Source organism: Cinclus cinclus, chromosome 9 (genome assembly GCF_963662255.1).
Source record: "Cinclus cinclus chromosome 9, bCinCin1.1, whole genome shotgun sequence".
NCBI classification, from domain to species: Eukaryota; Metazoa; Chordata; class Aves; order Passeriformes; family Cinclidae; genus Cinclus; species Cinclus cinclus.
The window spans coordinates 5,456,650-5,479,188 of NC_085054.1; the positions used below are offsets into that span (position 1 = coordinate 5,456,650).

The 22,539-nt window shown below is 37.2% G+C and overlaps 2 protein-coding genes across 2 annotated transcripts in view; one reads left to right on the forward strand and one right to left on the reverse strand.

Moving 5' to 3' along the window:
• The window catches only part of CERKL (ceramide kinase like), a 28,731-nt gene extending 23,878 nt beyond the window's left edge, over positions 1-4,853 (forward strand). The window contains exons 10-12 of the mRNA XM_062498312.1: positions 2,422-2,518; positions 3,736-3,902; positions 4,772-4,853. Coding sequence (XP_062354296.1) covers positions 2,422-2,518; positions 3,736-3,902; positions 4,772-4,853 — 346 coding nt within the window. The remainder of the gene's footprint in view (positions 1-2,421; positions 2,519-3,735; positions 3,903-4,771) is intronic.
• Positions 4,854-8,114: 3,261 nt separating this feature from the next.
• The window catches only part of ITGA4 (integrin subunit alpha 4), a 32,787-nt gene continuing 18,362 nt past the window's right edge, over positions 8,115-22,539 (reverse strand). Inside the window, exons 16-28 of the mRNA XM_062498399.1 lie at positions 19,330-19,479; positions 17,817-17,893; positions 15,383-15,533; positions 14,577-14,675; positions 14,061-14,140; positions 13,650-13,736; positions 12,983-13,073; positions 12,196-12,303; positions 11,868-11,987; positions 10,284-10,403; positions 9,662-9,760; positions 9,332-9,451; positions 8,115-8,492 (exon numbers count right to left, since the gene is read on the reverse strand). Of these exons, the coding sequence (XP_062354383.1) occupies positions 8,400-8,492; positions 9,332-9,451; positions 9,662-9,760; positions 10,284-10,403; positions 11,868-11,987; positions 12,196-12,303; positions 12,983-13,073; positions 13,650-13,736; positions 14,061-14,140; positions 14,577-14,675; positions 15,383-15,533; positions 17,817-17,893; positions 19,330-19,479 (1,395 nt within the window). The 3' untranslated portion in view covers positions 8,115-8,399. The remainder of the gene's footprint in view (positions 8,493-9,331; positions 9,452-9,661; positions 9,761-10,283; positions 10,404-11,867; positions 11,988-12,195; positions 12,304-12,982; positions 13,074-13,649; positions 13,737-14,060; positions 14,141-14,576; positions 14,676-15,382; positions 15,534-17,816; positions 17,894-19,329; positions 19,480-22,539) is intronic.

Consider the following 22,539-nt stretch of genomic DNA (forward strand, 5'->3'; position numbering starts at 1 on the left):
CAGAACTTGAGAAATAAATCATCTACTTGCAGGGAAAGGAGTATGTAACCTGGTTGTTGACATTGCCTCATTTTGCCTTTAGGTCCTTGTTGAGAGCCTACTTGGTGGTGACCAAAGCAATTCTTAGGTGGTAAATATTTGTAGCTGTTGTGTCCAGCTGGCAATTGAGCAGAATAGCAAGCACAAACTTTGTAGTTGTATGCAAAGTACAAAATGCTCCCTCGAAAAAAGAATGCAGAGACTTCTGTGTGTGTGTGCCAAAAAAATCCCAACACTCAGGAAAGTTTATGGAGTGATTGTCACTAGGTGAAATTAGAGAAGAAATGATGAGGTGTTTTTCTTCAGATTTACTGGCTTATCTAGTAGAATTTGACTTCTTTGAAACAATGTAGAACCAAATTATTTATGCCCCAACTCTTAATGAGAAGTTTTCTTTGCTATGAGGGTCCTGCCAGTCTCATAGTCCTCAAGACAGTGCTCTGATGCTGTCCTGTCTTAGGAACTTTGTTCTGCATTTAGTGTGTTTATATTCCAGTTGGAAAATTCTGGTAAGAATTTTAGCTTTGCTTTCTCTTTCTATCTATTCTTCCCCATTTCTAAGTGACAGGGAATTTTGTGACAGCTCCATGAAACTACTGCAGGTTTGGACGAGCCAGTTTCTCTCCCAGTGTAGCTGCTCAGTGGATCTCCCTATTTTTTTGTGTGTATTAATAGCTTTTGTTCTATCATCTCTTTTTAAAAATAATCCTAAAGTGTGGTCAGCTAGTGGAGTAGGAGGGCTAGACTGACACAGGAGCTTCCTTTATAGTGAATAGTGTATTGATTGTAAGTCTTTTCAATACGGGAAACAAAAATGTGGCACTGATTGTTGGAGACTTGAGATCCACTATGGGAAGAACTCATCTATATTTCTTCTCCCTTCTTTTTCCCCAAGAGGCTTCTGCCCTCTGAAGACATTTGAAGTGGGATGCAAGCTTTGGCTGCTGCCTGTAACACCAGTTACACTGGTCTGAATTTGCAGAGACATGTCCAGATACATTTAACAGTCTGTGCTGTGTGAGCCCCGTGGGATGTGTTTTTCACAGGGTAGATGTTATGCTTCACTGCAGATGGGGCTTCCTAGAGAATTAATGAGAATTCTGAGCCATTTCTAAAGATGAAAGGCTCTCCTGCTGAATGCCCCGTAGTCTGCTGTGCCCTTTTGTTGAAACAAATATGATAAGGAGGCAGCTTTTAAAATGTCATCATCACTCTTTCCTGAATCAGCAAAGTACTATTGTGCCAGGTGACTGGCTTAATGTTTATGTAACAATTACCCTCCCAGATAGTGCTGTTACCAAGGTGTGAGAACATTCCTGATGCAGCTGTTCAGTAGCTATCTGAACTGTCACTTTCAGTGCTGGTAGGCTGGAAGTAATATTTTTTAAACCCTCAAGATATTTTCCAGACATAAATGCTGAATAGCTAACTAAATAAATATGTGTATGCATCTATGTGCAGAAGATAGGAAATACACCAGCTCTCTCCAGAGGGCAGTCTCAGCAGGCATTGCCATGTTCATCAGATACTCTTGTTGAACACTGATCTGTCTCTGTAACTCCAGTGGAACTTTAGGCATGGTTGCATGGATGTTCCAGCTGTTAGCTTCTGTGTCCAGGTACATTCCATTAGGGAATGGGGGGAACTGGCACTGACTTACTATCTGACCCCAGTTCTCAAAGATGCTCAGATACTCACGGTGACTGGATACTGAGAGCCACTGAGCATCTGCACTGTGGGGGCTCTTCTTGTTTAATCTCTAGTGCATGACTTTTTTATCTCGTATAAAATTCTTAGTCCTTAACTTTTGTTTTGTGAAATGTATAAATAGAACTGTAGTAAGAGCTGCTAAGAGAGGGTGAGTTGGAGATGGCAGCCTCTGTTAGGGCAGCATGGATGTTAGTGGAGGGGCTGGGGAACCCATCTGCACTGGGTCTGTGCTGGGGGGGCTTCCAAGCACCGTGGCACTGTTTTCTGGGTACAGCTCTGCCTCACAGCACTTATGGTAACTCTTACATGTTGTTGGAGAGAAAAGTAAAATGAGAAGTCTCTGATCCCCGATGTTTGAAAACCATCTCTTAAGTAGAAAAGCAAGCTTTTCTTAGACTGTATGTATTGTGTTCAAGAAATTATGGCTATTGATAAAGGACTACAAGTTATTATTACAATGTATGTTATAAATATATCGATGCTGAAAAACTTCAGTGCATAATTTATATTGATCAGTGGAGTGGGGGTCAGCAAAATGATTTGCAAAACCATTGAGACTATCCTATTAATTTACTCTTGTAGGATTTTAACAATTTTTCCTTCTAATCTAGGCTATTGAAGAGCCTGTTATACTTCCAAATAATTTAATTATCTTTTTGGTCTATTTTACAGGTTGAATAATGGAAGCATGGCTCTTATTGTTGTACAAAATACCTCTCGATCAGAGTTCATAAAGCATCTGAAAAGATACACCAGTGCAAAAAATCAGGTACCATTAATTTCTTCCTGGTGATTACAAAAAGAACAGTTAATCATGAAAGTAGACAAGCTGCAACAGTTAATGTTAGCATCCTCATAAGGAGACTTAGCTTCCTGTCAGAATACATTAGCCCCTTTTTATCTGATTTTTTTTTCTTTTTTTAAATCACTAGACTAATACAGATTAGCCTATTTCAGTCCATCTGTTGTGGTTTAAATTGTGTTTGTGTTGTACCATAGTTTTATGGGTGTAAAGCCCTTTCACCACAATAAGGAAATGCATGCTGTGTCTGAATTTCGTGCAGTACTGAGATGGAGAATGCAGAACTGCAGGGGCATCACACAACTCTGTCAAAAATTGGTGAAGCTGGTAATTTCAGCAGGTCACTGCTGTGCTGGTAGCAGTGGGTTGTGAGCATTGATTTTTAGCAGGTATGCATCCCATGTAGTTATGATGCTTGCAGAACTGTATTTCAAAATTGTAATCATAATTCTGTCTTGGAAGAGAAAAATGAAGCATTCAAACACAGATCTTATTGCTGCCTAAAGCCCCACTGCTCAGCCCAAACACTGGTACTCATTCAAATGTTCTGGGATGATGTGAAATCACTTTAACAGGAAGTTTTGGGTTTGAATTCACCTGCAGCCAGGGAGTTTGGGGGAGAGATGGGTGACAATTCCAGCACTAATGGCTGAATTGAGGAAACAGCTTAAGCTTTCCAGGAGCTTTTTTATGCTTCTGGAAGAAGGCCTTGCTTTTCTCCCTGCCTTTGTAGTTACAAATCAGACAAGGAGATGTGGGCCCCTTTAAGCTTAAGACAACCATTTAGTAGGATTCTAACTAGCCTGGTTTAGGACAAGACTGCTGGTGATGATGAACAGAGCACAGGAGACAATCTGCTTGGGCTTTCACATATTCTGAAAGTAATTGGTCTACACAAAATACACCTCCTTACCTGCAGGTTGATCGAGTCCAATATGGGAATACAAATGGACTACTACCATTTTTCTCCTGAGGCACTATTTAGGATTAAAACATCATGTTAATCTATAAATGCTAGCTGGAATATAGAATGTCTCATGTGGTCAAAGCTTGAGTTAAATGTTCCACTTAGGACCGAAAAAAAAAAAAAAAAGACAGCATTTTAATTTCAAATAACCCATTTTGTTCTAAGCTACCTCCTGTATCTTTTGTCTTCATTTGCTGTCTATTTGTGTTTGGTTTAGTTCAATTTTCCCTTTGTTGAGACCTACACAGTTCGAGAAGTAAAAGTACAACCAAGGCTTAAATGGGGACCTGATGCCAAGGAAAATGTGTGTCTGAATGCAGAAGGAAACTACCCTTGGAATATAGATGGAGACTTAATGAAGGAAGCATCAGAAGTTCATGTTCGGTAAGGTTAAATATCCCATTTAGGGACCAAATACCTGTAACAGATTAGTTATGTGATAGTGCTGCACTAGTAACAGATAGTGCTGCACTCTTGGATGTGTTCCATCTCTGTAGGGCACAGATGGAACCAGAGTTAGGTGTTCTAAATGTTCCTACAGCAGAAATGCTGTGCACTGCAGGGTCTGGCCCTTCCACCACCGTTTGGGCCTCTGCCTCGGTTGCCTTGTGTTCATCTTTGGAAAGGTTTGTTATAGCTCACGTGGCCTTTCCATCCTGGTGTTCATCAGCTTCCACTCCAGTTCTCTTCTTTCTTGTTACTTTGCTTCTTCCTCCTTTTTTCCTGTTACTTTACCCTCCCTTTCTTGGAGAACACATGTATATGATGTGTCTCCATGAGGAGCTCCTTTTGGGACAAGGATTCCTACTCGGAAAGCAGCACGTGAAAGGTTAAGAAAAACATGTTGTTCTTCAACTGTGGAAAACTTAATGCTGCTTGAGAATAGTCTCCATATCTAAGAATAGTCCCCAGCATCTAAGAATGAGACTACAAATACATAGCAAATGGGAGGATTAGCAGTGGAATTAAGTGGGCAGTGGCTCATTTTTCTGCAATGCACACAGGATTAGTGAAGGCACACAGCTCAGAGTAAGTCTGCTGTGTAAAATACAAGGCAGTTCATGTTGTAGGATATATAAGATAGTCTTTTAAAGATGATCCTTTAGGAATTGTAAAAATGTAATTCACCCTGATTTATTTCCATATTAAAGCTCATACACATTTGTGCTCCTTGGCCGACCTCAAAAAGCAGCAGACCCATTGCAAGAGTTGATGACATTTGATTGATAACATTTGACTTCCTTGCTTCACAGGGTGCATCCTCAACTTATTGATCTCTATGGAGTGAACACGGATGAGCTGGAGAGTTCCCAAGTGACATGCAACTGCATCTAGAAGGGACACTGGAAACTGTGCAATAAAGAATCCTGTTCTCATCCCTATGTACAGCTTTCTAAGGTCTGGGCCTGTACTGATGTCAGTTGTAGCAGACAATCTATTAATGTTTCTTCTATTTCTGTGTTTAAATTCCTACTAAATTACATATTTTTATCAGGTACTATTTAACTGTATTGAAGCTGTTAGGCTTTAACAAGAAAAACTGAGAATTGATTATATTGGTCTCTTACAAATTTGGGGTTTGAGAAGCGTCCATCAAAATAGAAGAAATTTTTTTTTTTTGCATTAGTCTAGATTTTTTTAGAATGAGATACATCTAAGTCTGCTGCTGCTATCCATGTTGTCAGGTAACTCAGTTTAGCACAGGGAAGAACCATACCTCTACTCACCAGCTCTAGCTGAAGAGTGGTGGCAAAATAAAAATGTTTGCATTTATTTTTTAATCAAGTCTTCTATTTCTAGTTATGATTTTTAATGTTGCCTTAATATATTTGCTCTCAAAATGTTTCTAATCAAATAATAGAATATGCTGATGTCCTCTATGGCTTTCCTTTCTTAAAATGTATTTTGAAAACTGCTCTTCGTATAAAGTTAATATTTTCTCTGTCTTAGAATAGAAATGTTATTCAGCATAGTTTTTGGTGCTGCTGACACTAAAGCTGTGATAAGTAACTTAAAGAGTTGACTTAAATTTTTATAATTTCCTTGTAGGGCATAAACATAATTTTTGAGGTTTTTTTTTTTTAATTTGCTTAATATCATAGACAGTTATTTCAGAGGACAGCAAATTAAGGCTGTATTTTTTCTGGCAACTGGCTTCCTTTGAGATGAAAAGTAGCAGACTGTGTTTTTCCATCTGCAGGACTGTGGATAGCAAATGTTTTCCTGGTCAGTCCTCTAGGAGTCCTTCAAAAGGCAGTGCTCACATAATGGTGTGAAAGCTGCACTGTGTCAGGGCAAAAGGGAATTGTTTTAGGACAATTTCTTCAGGAAGCAGTAGAGTATAATGTGAAATCCAGCCCCTGTATGATGTTGCTAAATCAAGGGCTTAAGCCTTTACAAGAGATGTATAGCTACTATGATTTTAAACAGCTGTAAAAATTCTTATCTGTGATAAATCCACAGGACTAAGTACTGCAGATGAGGATTTGGCTCCCTAGCCCAAGCTGTTACCTGTTGTCCAAGTCAGAGGGAGCAGTCTTCCCTTAAAATTCATACTCTGTCCCATCAAATATTTTTAACATGATAAGGCAATTCAAACTAAGCTTCTTTAAGTTGTCTAAAAAGGCATTCCAGCAACATTTAGTAGACTGAACTGTTACTTATTAAATGAAATTTAAGAAAAGAATTGAACTTGCAGAATGAACAGCATTCAGGTTTTTAACTTGTTCAGGGTTTTTTTTTTAATAAAATGCAATTGAGTAATACTTTTTAATCTTACCACTGTTAGGACATTGTACATTTTTTGTCAACCTGGTTTATAAAAGCTTCATAATTTTGCTTCTTACCCTAAGAAAATGCAGCCAACATTTACATGTTAACAATCAAATCTGAATAGAAAGTGTACAATTTCCAAGGCATCATCATCACATGTACTGACTTATGTAAACTATTTCAAAGATAAATAAAATGCTTTGGTTTCACTTCCTTGCATTGTTTGTACTCAAAAGAACACGAATGCTTATTCCAGTATTTGAGGTATATTTTTCACAGTACGCTGTAATGTCAAGCTAATTTCTGTTCAAAGGTTTTTTTTGGTTAAAGTGCAAAAATTCACTAAAGCCATGTGGAAGGTAAGCATTTTTAGGTACAGTTTTTACATAGATTTGCAAGAAAGTATTTCATTCTCGACATACTTTATTTTGACTTTTTAAAAAAATATACGCACATTCATTTGTCCTTGCACTGCAGATATTAGAGGAAAAAATACTTTGGAACGATCCACACATTTGGCATCAAATGAAGTGAAAGGAAGCTACAAAATGGTCCCAAATACCTTTGGAATCTGTGGGCAACACAGCTTTTATGGCACCAAGCACTGCAGTAGCAGAAGTGCTTGCTGAAGGCACGCGCTGGGGTTTGAGTTTCAGGCTCCTTCCCGTGGGACGGTGCAGCTTTGAAGTATTTGTGCTGATACATTCCTTCCTTGGTGCAGCTCAGAAAGACATCCAAGGGCCAGCCTCGCAGCCATACTCTGTCCTTCTGGTGCAGTAAATTCAGTGATTGAAGCAGTTGAACAGTCTCCAGCTGTTCTGGGGAGCACAGGAAGGCTCTTTTCCCCTGTGGCTTGTGCTGTTTGACCAAAGCTAGGTGGCAGTGCAAACTTAGCTAGCCGAAGAAAGGTCCTGGAGTAGCAGAGCAGTGGTTTGCTCCACGTTTCTGTTCAGCTGTTTGCCTTTTGCTGAGGGTGCCTGTTTGGATGGAACTTAGCTGACACCTTCCCAAGAACCCGAGCTGGCTCTCCAAGTGACTTCCTTTAATAAGTACTTTCTAAAGCACTTAATCTAAAGTTTGGCTCATTATGGTTGGCAGTTGGAGTCTTTAGGTATGTGTCTCTGTTTTGTCTTCTGAAGCCTGTCTTTTTTTTCAGGTTCTGGAAGAATGCCAGCATTAAATCCTATTATAAGTACTATAGAAAAATCTTCAAATAAATAAAAATAAATACTTGCTTTAAAAAAACCCCACACAGAAATAATTCATTGGAGAAGTCCAAAACCTTACGGCAGCACTGTCTGAGGAAAGGATGAAACAAGTAATTCTATCGTGCTTGAAAGTACCATGTTACAGATGGCTACAAATGATGATCTCCAACACTTTAATCTTTCTACAGCTGCATCTCCAGGCTACCCCACACAATTCCCTGCTCTGAATTCACCTTTGGCCTTCCTGGTTCTGGCTTGTCTGGGTGTCTAAGTACCTTCAGTGATGTGGCTGTGCCTGTGAAGCCAAAGATTACAAGGTTACCTGCAGAAGCCCAGAGCTTCTGAGAGCTGTTCTCTAGGTCTGTGTGTTCTACTTACAGTCCCATGGGTTTGAGCTCATTTACCCTTGGTAAAATGCCAGACCACCATGAGAGAGGATTTCTTCTTGAATGCCTAATCAAAATATTATCGAAATTTTAAAAATAATAGAATAACTCATGCTAATGTTTTTGAGCTCTTACTTTCCAGGATTGGCCAAAAATTATTACTTCCTACAAATACTTCCTTTTGGTAAGCAATTCTTCTTCTCTTTAGCTTTAGTGTTCTTCTGTCTGCTTGGAAGCACATATATATATATATATATATATATATTTTTTTTTTTACATATATATATATATATGGCATTTCAAATAATCCTGGGAGACTTCAGAACAAATTGGTTTACCATTTTCATAATAGAACAGTACTGTAAGTTGTATCCTCCATACAGTTCAAGGAAATAAAACATGTTTTGTAAGAGCAAGTAAACTCAAGGCATAGGTTTCTTGGTGCTGATGTTTCTCCTGTGAATTAATCTGAATTTTAATGTCTTCATTTTAAAATCAAGCACTGATTTGCCATCTTAGTCATTTTTGTTCCCACTTTTAAAACTCCAGCTGTCTCTTCTGTTCACATCTTGAGGGATTGGTTTGTATTTCCTTTTGAAAAAGCCAATCTGAAATACATAATTTGGAATCTGTTGTTAGCAAATCTTAACCATTAAATATTAACTAAAATAAAAATGCCTAAGTATGGTGTTTATGAAGTATGGCGTTTGCCAGTGCTCTGTCATACCAAGGAATCAAGTGCTACTCATCAGTGAAACCACAGGTTTGCTTTTTCTTCCTTTACTTTTTGCAAGGCTAGTGCTCTCCTGTATGGAGTAAAGACCTGGGCTTGTGAACTTTAACAGTCCACAGAATCCAGTATTTTTACAAGTATGGTAATAAAATGTTCCTGTTAAATTTGTTTCATTTCTACATGTCCATGTAAAAATGAAGGATGGAGAAAACCTCGATAGGTAAAGAAGTTAACAATCACTTAATCACTCATCAGAGGACCTGCATCCTTACTAGTTTTCTCTTTTACTAAGGCCCAGATTTTTTTTAGTATTTATGTTGCAGTTTGAAATTTTAAACGCTTTATACTGGAATGAAACAATGTTTTAAACTATGTCATCATGTGTCAAGTGAGATAAATGTGGAGCACCATCCCACAAAAATGATCCATTTGATATCAGTAAAATATATAAATCATTTGCAAACATGAGATGCCATATAAAACATTTTAAGGGGATTCGTGGTGTTGAGTAACAGAAAATGTAGAACATGCAGGGGATGAAATGAAGGGGAAAAAAAAAAAAAGGAGAAACACTTTTGAAGAACTCCAAGATACAGGAGGAATTATCTTTCTTTAGAGGACAGATCATAATAAAATGTTATTTATTCTTTAACCCAGATCCTTCAACAATATGAATTCCTGACTTGAAGCAACAAAAGAATACCAAAAACCTACCTTCCATAATATAAATGAAAGAACCAGTAACAAGGTAACACCAAGTATTAAGCCTAGGGAAATAATTAGCACAGTAACATGGTATTTTGGCTTCTGGTGGTGCATTCCTTCCAAATAGACCTGAAAAACATAAAATAAGCTTAGTGCTAACTGTTGGGTTTTTTTCCCTAATAGATACTAAAAAAACCCTAGGAAAAGTAATTAATTTTTAAAGTAATGAACACTATCTTCATTGCTGCTGTATAGGTATGTATAGAATTCTACTATAGTAATTGCTGTTAGTTTTTCTACTTTAACATGTTCATCACAAATTCCTAAGAGAATTCTTACATATGCCACTTGCTTGTCCTTATGTAGCTCAATAACTTTTGCATTTTTTTCTGGCCAGGCCGTTGCTCTTACTTCAAACTTCAACGCTGATGCATCATCCTGATTAAAAGAAAAAAAAAATTCTATCCTTTAATAAATAACTTTAACACATTGATTCCTGCCCAGCAAAAATGATAACACAGCTGCTGACCTACCTAGAATGTCACACAAAGACACATTGGTGCCTTTTTCTGAGCACAGAACAAATTAGTACCAGAAGCTGGAATGAAGCCATGTTGGATTTTACTTAAGTCCACATCCACACTGCTTTTCTTAGAAAAAATACAATTCTGAGTTGAAATTAAATCCCCATCCTACATAACCCAGCCAAAACAGGCAAAGCAATACATATCATAAACATCAAGTGGCAAACTAAAATACATATTTTTGTTTTTCATACATCACCTTGAGTGTTAGCATTGGCAACATAAAACAGGTTAAAACCCAAGAGATTTAGATTTAATCATCTTTGAATCATGTTTCACTCTTAGAAAACAAATACTAACACCTACAATTTATATGCAGAGTATACTGCAAATATTTCTTGAAATATTCCTCTCAAGTATGAAAATTCATGTGTTACCATTTGTAAAAGTAGAGGAGTAGCCTCCAGATGCAAGTGAACAGTTGCTTCTTTTCCACTTTCCATGTTTCCCAGCTTGCAATGTATTTGTAAGCAAAGGCTGTCATTTTTCATGCAGTACTGTACAAGGGAGGGAAAGATTAAAACTTAACTTTATCAACTATATTATCTTAGCATTAAAGACAATAGGAGCTGACTGAAACAAAAGGATTCATGTTTATTCTTGAAAACTCAGGGTATAACGTGAGGTTGTCATCCACCAGTGCCATTCCAGAGGTGTTGAAGGTACAGCTACAGGAGCCTAATTGTTATACAAAACACAAGTAATTTTTATTAAAAAATCAGTTATTTTAGAACTGAAAAAGCGTCATCATTTGTTTATATGTTTAGGGTTTGTTTTTAGACTGTTATTTCACATGAGCTTTTATAAATTATGATAAATGACAATAACTCTATGCTGTCCAGTGCAAACAGTGTAATTGGTTGATCCTTACATGTGTACACTGACACCTGGCACCACCTCACACAGCTTTGGAGAAGACAAAAACACAAGGCAGTACATAATTATGTTTATCATATCTTTAACATTATTCTTTATCCAAGACCAGAATGCTGAATGCAAACTGGATATTTTACTGCAAGCTGTATCTCAATCATTGGCTGATATTTCCTGTAATGTGCTTACTTAAAGGTCCCAAATTAACGCTAAAAAAAAAGTTTTTAAAATATATTTTTATATATTTTCTACTATATATATTTATATATTTTATATATAGTGTATCTATTGATATTTATATTTTTGGGGGTTTTGTCATTTTTTAAGATGACAGATGAAACAATGTTGTACTTTATCAAAGACAGGTGTAGAAAAGAGATTTCTATGAGGACAAAGCCTCAGCAAAGCCATGCTAAAAGAGCAGTTCTGGTTTGGACTGTGCAGTGGAGTGTCTGATCTCCAGCAGGGTCTGCAAGCAGGAACAGAGGGATGAGCTGCAACAGGCCACACATGTATGGCACTCTCCCAGCCTCCCAAGTATTTTTAATAGCTTCCCAGCCAAAAATTATTTCCATTTATTTTGTAATTCTTACTGACTGTCAGTCCCATTAACTTGTATAGTCTTCCTTGGAATTCAGTTATTTTTTAACATTTGGGTTTTTTTTAACCTAGCTCCTGTTAATTATGTTTGATAGCACTGTTTTGATGAGGAAAAGACAATGAATATTTGATCTGCATACTTCACCTAATTAAAATAAAGCCTATTTTTTTGTGATACATCATTTTCTGTCTGATACTGAATTTCCTCTGCCATCCTGTTGGCCCACTCATTCAGCTCCATACCCCTCTGGCAGTTTTTTGTGGGTGCCTGTCATCCACCCTGCCTTCAGCAATGTGTCATTAATGAACTTTTCCTGCTCAGTCCTCACCCCTTTACCTAAAGTCACTTATGACTACCCTGAACTTAGCACAGGTCCCACCACACATCCTTGGAAGATGGCTCTGTGACTTCGTGATATAAGATACACTTTTTTCTTAAGGTTTATTCACACAGTCATTTCCTACTGATGCCAAAAGACAGGCCTTACCATGTGCCTCTTAGTAGGCTTTGAAAAGAAAGTGATGACATCCTTTAATATGGTTTCATTTTCTTCTTCTGCAGTACAGTTTCTGGGATATTTATTATAGGAGCAGTGTCCAGCTGTTGTCTGAAAATAAATATAACATCATTATTAAAACTGGAAATTTTATTTCCAGAATTCTGAAACATGTGGAGCTGAAGATGAGCCTGTTCTAGTTCACTCTGCTTCACCATGGCTAGCAAATCAAACACAAGCTGAGTACCTATCTGACTTTGTTCTGCTCTTTTTTATAGAATTCATACAGCTACAAATACATTAAGTAACCTCTGCTTACCTTGATATCCAATGGGTTGAATAATTTGGAGTCCCTGGGTGGAAAAGCATTCGGTATCATTATCTCTAAACTGGTATTTGGAGACATGCTTGGTCCTGCATTGATAACCTTGTGGGGAAGAGGTGAAGAGTTCAACAGTTAAAGCTTCAAAATCAGCTATTCAAGGAACAAAAACATACATACATAAACACATAAAACTGCACAGAATGGGGTAGCAGCTGCTCTGTTATGCTGTCACAAAAGTGGATTGTGCTGGGAGTGTTAACATTTTGTTCATTCATTCTGTGGGCTTAGTGAACCCTTCCCTCCTCCAAAGCTGATGAGTAAGTGGTGCTAATCTGTGATGAGTACCTGAGGTCATGCAGACTGCCTGCCAGGAGAGTAGGCAAAGGGAACTAGGAGAGATTGATGTCCAAACTCCTGCTTTTAATCCACTGCAGACAAATTTGGTGCTATAGATACTCTTACAAGAAGCTCCTAATTCCTTTTTTATTACTGTAATTACTTTTGAAATGTTTCTGAAAGGAAAAAGTGGCAATTCAGGACTGCTCCACCACTTTCAATCCTGCTGGTGTTAGGAATTTTTTCTCTGATCACACAGTGGAAGATTTGCCAGGCCAAAAAAAAAGTGTTCTAACAGCAACTTCCCATCACTAATGCACAGAAATTACTCATGGTGCCCTTGTACTCTTAAAAGTTTTCTTACTACTGTCTAGACTGTCATTAGATGCACTAAACATTAACCTTCAAAACAAGGATGACAGGGTTTACAAAGGAAAACTCTTACATGGAAAGTGAAGTTGATATTTTCCTTCATACATGTCACTGGTGAATCTTTCTCTTCTGCTCCATAAACAAATGAAGTTGGTGACACAAACCTACAATGGTTTAGAAATTGTTAATAAACAGAATTCCTATGTATCATTAGCATAACTCTCTTCTCCACACTGCCTCCAGTAAGACTGGTCGTAAGAAAACGCCCAATTTTGCTTTTAAGTAAATCCAGGAACACAGAGAGAAATCATCTGCCTTTGGAATAGAAACCCTCTACATTTGTACTCTTTCCTCTGAAAAATGAATCATAAAAAATCATAAATCTTCACCCAAAGTTATGCCCCACAACAAATCCAGAGTATGGTCCATGTTAAGTAAGGAATCAGAGGATCTGCTATGCTCTTATTAAACACATCTTTCTTTAAAAAATATTCCACTTCTAAAACACATTAGTCTGTTCAGAGACAAGTTCAACCACAGATACCAATGGTCTCATCTCACAGTAGTGGGAAAAAAACCAACGCCTACAAGTGTCTGGGTCAGAGCCCAGGATATCTGTGCCAACTCAGCCCCAGGATCTTTCAGCTATGTCACACTTCTGTTTAAAAACTTTCTGAACTTAGAGAAGTAACAAGACAGCAGTTCTGTGGATGTGTAGGTAACACCAATAGGTGACTTACCCATGAGTAGTTAACTCGATCTCATATTTTAGAGGTATAGATAAAGTTATCGTGTTATCCAGCAACATGTTCCCATCTTCGTTTTTACTACAAAAATGCAAAGAGAGAAAAATCTGTATTGAAGGCATAATCATAAGCTATTTCTGTAAAAAATACCAAACGGAACCTTTCAGCTTATTAAAATAAAAATATTTAATTGGTAACAACATGTAAGGCATTAATGCCCTCCACATTTTTTTACAGGCATAAAACCTACTCATTATTTAAATATCACAATTTTTTTTTTGTAGTTTCTCTATTTGATTTGCATCCAATTTACTTCCTTGCAATCCTGCTTTGCTAAGCCTCTCCAGTTACCTGTTTTCCAAAGCTAGTAGTATTTTTCACTGAGCAATTTTTATTAGACTTTACCAGGTAGCATTAATGACGATGTTGAGGTCCTCTTCTGCTCTGGTTAATGAGCTTGCATCCAAGAGGAAACTATAATCCAGCTGTAGAACAAATAAATTTTTCCTTATATTAAATGACAGCGTATCTTGACACAGTTTCAAAGCAAATATTTTATTAAGCTCATTTAGAATTTCATGCCCTAAAAAATTCAGAACTAAGGAAATACTTGCTTTCTGTGTCTTCCACTCCCTTTCAATTGACCTAACACATATGTCCATGGCATTAGTCAGCTCTCTTGTCTAGAAGCCAAGCACAATCAGGCAATGCAGAATACAAACACTGTTGTCCCTTAATGAATTATTCCAGGGAGTGTTTAAGCAATTCATTTCAAAGTAGCAGGAGAGATACAGCTACCAACATGATAAGAGATGTTAGTTGGGAATGAAGAGATGAAAAGATTTTTTCCCCCCCCACCATAAAAATTCTCATAACATATTTAGGGTGTTTTTAAAGGTAAGAAATTCATTTACAGCTTACCTTTGAGTTGTGATCCACATATAAATGGCCAATACTGCACTCAAGTGTCACTGCATTAATTTCTTTATCTAATACTGCACAATGTATCTGTTTTTCTTCCTAAAATAAAGGACAAGTTGCTAATGATTAAAATAAAAAAATAGTTCTTTTTTCAGATGCTTCAAATTACATGCACACACTTAAATTGGGTGCTTTATATTTTCCTGAACCGGGTGTTTGTTATTACACTGATGCCAATATCCAGGACACACATGACCACTTTAACACAACAGATTATATTGATTATTGCATCAGTTACCTTGTCTGCTTCTTGCTTTTACTGAAGCTAAGGCTCATACACCAGACTCAGACCCACCCATGTTAAAAGCAAACTCACAAAGGTGGATCTGGGGGATTCTACATGGAGAAAAGTTATTTTTAAAGGGCAGAAAGGGAGCACAATTAGATTTAGGATGTTTTATAAGCCCGTGTATTTGGGAAAAAGCAGATGTGATGAGATCTTTGTGATGACTGAAAACATGATCACCAGCCAAAACACAGCCAGTAACAGCCTGAAATAATTTAGTTTTTTTAAAATTATTTATTTTAGTTGTTACCGAAATTATGTAAGTCATCTGTATTGATGAAATTGCACTTGATTTAGGTAGCTAGAAGTCTAAGAACTTAAAAATAGATGTTTGGGCAGCTTTTGATGAAGGGACGTAGGTTCAGTGTCTAATGAAACTCAACAAATCATAAACATAATTTGAAAAACGCCTGTGTGAAAAAGAAATAATTACTGTTCGAGAGATTTTTTTTTTCCTTACCAATTCTAAAACTCGAATGTAATAAAGACCTTTAGGGATCTGAATGTGGAGGACAGTTTCATATGCATCATCTCCAACATTAAGCAGAGAAATGTTCAAAAATAAAGTCTTCACACTTCCAACACCAAGGTATGTTTTCTTATTATGAAGCCTATAAAAATAATTAACATAATGTAAATGGAAAGTGATTCTAGAAACAGCCTGTAGGCAAAGCTGCTCTTTTGGGTAATTCCAGTTGGTTCTGACAAAACTTAGCTTGAGATGTAAGGAAAGGTTTTACTCAACTCTGTAACTAAATTACAGTTCTACTATAAGTGTATGTAATATTCTATATAATAGAGTATGTTATTCTGTAACTAAGGTACAAGATCAGTTATATGATGGTCACCCCTTAGAGCCTGAAGTGGTTAATGAGAGAGCAAGGAAATTGTCATGCATCAGTCCAGCTGTGCTTCTGGCCTTTACAAAACTAGTCCTTTTCTTTACAGGCCAGAATAGCAATCTATCATGCTACAGTATTTGCAGACATTATTTCAACATTCACTCTTTGCACTCAAGATCTGGGACTGAGTTAATATGAAGAGGGGCATAGTGAACATGCCTCTCTTATGATCTTTTATAATCATGTTTTATAATCATGTTACAAGTACAGACACCCTATCGGGGGCTAAAAGTAAAATTCAGCTTGACATTAAAGTTTAATTAAGACTTGTAGAAAGGGTGCCTAGAAATAGACATTTATCAAATATTCTGGCTTGAAACCAAAGCATTAGTCACTGAACACCTTTGGGAAAGGAGCTGGCACTTCTAAAAGCAACAGAAGGCAAAAGCATTGCATAAGCAGATAGGTTCCAAGACAAAAGCAAATTAAAGAAAAACACAATGTTAACATTTTGGTGGCTTGTCAAGTTTAGGTTAAATTTGAATGTTGTTTTAGTACTTACATACCCAGCACTCACTCCTCTTACCCAGGTTAAAGCCAAGCTCATTAACAATATGCTGTCACAAAGATGCCTCCCAGCTTAACACACAAGTACACAAAAGCACCAGGTGCACATCTGGGTCTACAGCAAAGCTGAACTAGAGCTTTTCCCTGGTAATCATATTTCATTCTCCATTAAAAAAATGCATGATGCAGACTAGAAATTTACAGAGCAGGCCAATACCTAAGCAATTTAAACAAAACACAACAGTGCATACATGAAGACTCAGTAAATAAGGCATTACATTGCCATTCCTCTTTGATTTTGTTCTTTTAAAAGCAAAGGTGTTTGCTTTGCTCTTCAAGGATAATGAATGCATTCTTGTCTAGACAAAATAAATTATCGCTTCACAGCTAACTAGTTTTTAATCGAGATTCTAGGGGCACAAGGTAATCTAAGGTGATACTTCACACTTTATCAAGATATTTAGACTATTTATTTACACTGCAGATCTGCTACTGGCACCTGATGTCAAGCAGGTATGTTGTAATTTGTTTTCCTTTCTTAGAGCTTGGAAGCACTCACAAAGCTGCATTTCTAATGGCACGAACGAAAATGCTGCACAACCAGTGTTTCTGAAAAGTTTATGAGTGTTTAAATAAAATAACCAGCCTACACCTACACGTAGGAAGATGACAAAGTTTGTGCTCAGGATCACACAGGTGTGATTCATGTGCATTACGTGACTGTCAGCATCTTTTGCTGCTGCTTTAGGTTGCTCAACCTAGCGTTTTGATTTAAGTAGAATCAACTTTAAAAGCGATGAATGACATAATAACAAGAATAACAAGAAAATCCAAGTTACATGTAAAATATCTAAATAGCTGAGGTTCAACAACAGGTACAATTCCTCTTGTTGCTCACCTCTATTTCTTACTTTGAAATCTAATAGTCAATAAAGAAAAAAAGGTTTTGATGATAAAATACAACTTAAAACACTTAAGTGGCCCTTGTATTTAAGGGCATTACATCTTCAGGTTTATACTGCTGATTGAGACTTCATACACTGCAAGTACAGTATGTCCAGAAAGAGCAGCAGAAATAACCAACACCTTGTCAGTTTTACAATAGGTATGATGCCTGCATATTGAGTATGCATTGTGCAGTGTTATCTTAGCCCACCAGTTATATATGAGGTGTAGAACATAAATTTATGTTTTTGTGAAGATGTATTTTATTAGCTGTAAAATCTTCTAATTGTGCAATAACAGTTGTTCAATCATATAGATTTCTGTCACATTTCCTGGAAGATTTAGGATTTAAAAATAGTCTTCAATTAAGTACAGCTTTAATTATTTCCTTTTTTTTTCCTCCTCCTCTCCCCCCCCCCCCCCCCCCCTCCCCAGGGAGTCCCGAGAAATTGCAAATTACTGTTATTTATACACAAAAGACTATTTAAATAAATTCTTACTAAAACTTGTCCAAAAAAATGAAAGCTACATTATACTTACTTTGGAAAAACAACTTTTCCAGAAACTCTCAAGTCAGCTGAACAATTTTCTTGGGAGCAAAATCTTGCAAAAATAAACTGTAAAAGCCAAATTAAAAAAAAAAGGCACTTCAGTGTCTTATGCTTCCTATAGTGAGTAACAGCATTTCCAGAGAAAGAAACCCATCACCTAGTAACTAAAATCAAGAAATGTCTAATAGCTCTTAATGCTAACATACAATTCAACCAGGCTATGATTTTCCACTTTCCAAACACATTCCGTGCATCCAGAGTAACAGTGGGGAGCCATTCCAAACTCAGTGTGTCACAGTTAAACCTGTGGGTGTATGTTCAGACAATTTTTACAGCAGTACATAAAGAGGGCAGAACGTTTTAGAGGATCCAGACCTGATGTCTGTGCAGTGTCTCCTACAACACAGCACATTAATTTTTGCAACAGTTTAATTATACAACCCTTAGTTATCCTACTGTTAGTAAGGTTTGATGAGAGCAGAGACACCATGAGTTGCAGGTGTCCATGCCTTGGTTATCAATTTTTTATAGAGCACATTTATATCACTGTAGTCAACATCAGTCTCTTTCCTTCTTTCTCTAGAACTGAGGTTTCTAAAACAAGATTTTGAATGATAGTGAGAAGTCAAAGCATGCCATTTAAAAGAAGCTTTTACGTATCTCAGGAGTTCTGATGGCCAAATGTATCTCAGAGAAAGCTGAGCTGGAAGGAACCCACAAGGATCACTGAGTCCAGCTCCTAGGACATCCCCAAAAGTCACAGCCTGTGCCTGAGAGCACTGTCCAAACACTTCTGGAACTCAGGCTTGGTGCTCTGACCACTTTTCTGGGGAGCTTACCATTGTGAAAAGCTAAAAATTCAGTGCATTCTGAGTTTCACTAAAGTCAAAGACACTTAATAAGTAGGGATTTTTGGGAAAAAATGGTTAATTTCGTAGTTACTAAAGGATAAAGAACATACTCTTTGTTTCCCATCACAGACTTTGTGTTTGAAAACCTGCAGTGCCTTTACAGGTACTGTAGGTTTTCAAACCTTTAAAAAAAATTACAGAACTAATATTTCAGCAACATCAACATCTCAAGATTAATACCAACACAGTATTGTGTATTTAACACAAAATAATTTTGAAGTACAATTTTATATTGGAAAGTGACTCATACTATGAAGCTGAAAAAGAATGGCTATTTCAAAGAGTGAATTTCATACATGTGTTCTGAGGGATATAATACTATATATGCTGGCAAGTTCTCTTCACATACCTTTTTTATTTTTAAATCATAATACAGATTTTATAGAAGTTTTGCAATGATTTTTTAGCAAAATAATAGGCATTTTTTTAGCATTCTGGTTTATTAATTAACATCAAGACACTATCCCTAGGTGTTGGTGTGGAAAATGCCTTCCTTTGCATGCTATGAATCAGTGAAGCTTTTTTTAGCTGGAGATTAAAGCATGAATATTTACTCACTGCATTGGAAAAAAAAAGAACTGATACACTAACCTTGCTTTTTATAACATCTTTTTCTTTTCTGCGTTGAAGAACAGGTTGAAGTGGTGAAAATTCTTGAGCATTTCTTTTCTGCAGAATATGATGCCCCAGATGATAGCTTGCTTCAACATGCACAGGACTCAAGATATCCCTTACATCTTTCTATGAAAATTGGAAACCTAATGAGTTAATCCTATAAAACAAATATGTATGCTTATGTTCTAAAGTTAAAAGGTCGCCTAGAACTCACTAAGACAACAAAACTTATTTTTCACATGTAAAATAATTCCATGTGGCTAATACACTTTTCCAGACACCTTTGTTGCTGAAGGAGGCAAGCAGAAATGCATAAAATCATAATATGTTCAATGACAGCATCAGGCATTTCAGAATGGGTGATTCTTCTGTGAGGAGAAATCTCACTGACTAGCAAGCCTACTCCTGTCAGTAATCCTGCCTCACACCCAGGAAAAGCTGTACTGCCCAAGTAGAAAAATAGGCAGAGTTGGCTAAAATGGAGAAGTTAACCAATGGAATGAGGCCAGACAAACCCAATGGGTATTTGTACCCAATTTGTACCCAACTGGTACAAACCCCTTTCACATATGAAATCAATAGGAGTTCTCCCACAGTACAACTAAATCAAGTTGTGATTACATTTTATTTTTCTGCCCCTTTACTTCCCATTCTGTATGAAAAAGATTGAACTCCTCAATAAACGTTTTGTACGTGAAGCCTTGCCTGTGTAGGAATTTTCAGATCAGAGCCCAAACTACCTACTTGTGAAAACTGAACAGCTTGAAGCACCAACAGTAACAAACCTGATTAAATTACTCCCGAAGTGTAGGGGATAGACAGACACTGACTGTCCTTCCACATGGCCACTATTTTAATTCTTATCTGCAAGCTTGTGTTGGCCAAATCACATATTATCCAATTCATAACAATTTTCCACAAGGTCTTCTCTGCATCTGCTTTATATTACTTCCATTATACTAATTAGCCATTAATTAGCCTTTACTCAAAATACATAAAATTTATATTGTCTCTTGCAAGGACTGTACTTGACAGATATTCACACTTACTTAACTTTAGGAGCTTCAAACAAGTACAGAAACCCCAGTGGGTGGAAGGAGATGCTTATAATGCTATTAATTAAGAATGAAAATTAAAATCTATGGAGAAAAAAAACCCAAAAACAAACCAACAACTAATAATGGACTATAGGAAGTGATGAGGCAAATCAATTCTTTCCTCCTACACAAATACCTGCTAATGCTGGTACAGCAATCTGTACAAGGTCAGCTGCCAATCACATCTCTGCTAGTTTATAAAACTCCTATAAAGTAAGTGGCAATTTGCCACTGCTCCTGCAAGCAACATTCACTTGGGTGTAACTATCAGCTGAGATGCATCTGGGCAATTTTCCAGTAAGTAACATAAGCTTTCCTTTCTACCCTGAAGCTTTATGATGATGAACTGGTTTCTAATAGTGTCACAAACAACAGGTGAGGGAAACCAAAGAAGAAGAAAAATACATGGAAGAATATTTCCCTGCAGGTTTTTTTTTGTAGCTGCACAAAACTAAATCTATTTTCCAGCCTTTGTGCAGGATCAACTGCATCAGTCACCTTGATGGATGTTTGTTTCAAAAGATCACAGAATTGCTACCTTGAGGATATTAAAGAAAAGGCTAGGCAAACTAGTCCATTATTTTATTGACCTTATTTCTCCTTACATCTAAATACTCCCTCTCTTCCCCCATAGATAAAGCCTGACAGGAGAGAGGTCTTTTTATTGAGTTTAATAAAAGATGGTTCCTTCATGTCCACTGATTTTTATTGTTTGTTTGTTGTCATTTAGGACTTCAAAGTTCTTCCAAAATTTTTGTTTTGGAAGACAAGCTTCTAAGATGTTTGAGAGAGTAAAAGTGATTAATTTTTTCTTGTTAATTGAATGGCCTGATTACAGGCTTTAGTCCACTTTCAAGAGAAGTCCCTCATTCATCTTTCAGAGGGATACATCAGGAATGAATACAACAGTCCATTAACTCCAGGGCAAAAGCCACTCTGAGACCACTTTTCAGTTCAGATCTTACTAACCTACTTCTGGTCAGTACCATGGTCAGTTTGAAAGGATGGTGGCTGTTGGATCAGAAGCCAGCAGCTGTGCCATCTATTCCTGGTGTTGGTCCAGCCTGCCTGGCTGGCACCCTGCAGGTCTCCAGCAGCCTCCTGCTGTGTCCACTGCCCTGGCAGAACTTCTGCCCCAGTGGCTTCTCCTCTGAAGCATTTGTCAGCAGATTTTTCTACAGCAAAGCTGTCTCTACACCATCACAGAGGGAGAACTGTAACCACATTCACTGCTAATCTGGTCCAGGAGAGACTTATCTGTGCAGGCTTCATGTTTGTAAGCAGAGAGACTGCTATTTCAGCACAGGGCACATTCTTAGTCTTGTTCAGCTCTAAATTCATTGTGGAACACTCATGAGTGTTCCTCCTACTCCCTTTCCACCTTCAGATTATGGGTGAGTGCTGCATTCCTTGAAGGAAAAAAAAAACAAAAACAAGCAGGCCCAAGCAATGCTGTTCTTCACACCCAGCTAGCCTTTGGCTCCTTGCAGCAAATTCACAAAGCACACCACACTATAGACCTTGAACTACAGACTTTCCCAGCAATCTTCTTCATTTCACTTCCTGTGAATCAGGAATGGGTTCTTTCACAATTAAAACAGGAGCAAGACCATACATGTGCTCTTTGAAATTGTTACAAACGACAAAACATAAAAATTACAAGTTTTGAGTTTTGCATTAAGGAGTACATAAAAAAGTTCCATCAGAAATGTTCAGCAGAATATGAATGTTATATCTTCATGGTTGCTCCAAACCAGCCTCAATCTATGCATGATCTGTCATCCATAAAAACGATGAAAAAATTTCAAGAACGTTCATGGTTCAACTTAATCACAGAGGTTATTATTATTATTGTTATTATTATTATGATGCATCTTCTCACCAATGTAAGAGATGGCAGACCCACTGACTTCCCCAGAGCAAGCTGAGAAAGCATCAGAATTAAAGTATAATAACTGTGGAAGTTCCGAATACAAATATTTTACTTCCAAAATGATGTGATGCAATTGTACACAGAATGGGTCCTTTTGCAGCAGGTCTGCTTTTCAAAGGAGAACAAAGGATTTACAAGACAATACATACTGAACAC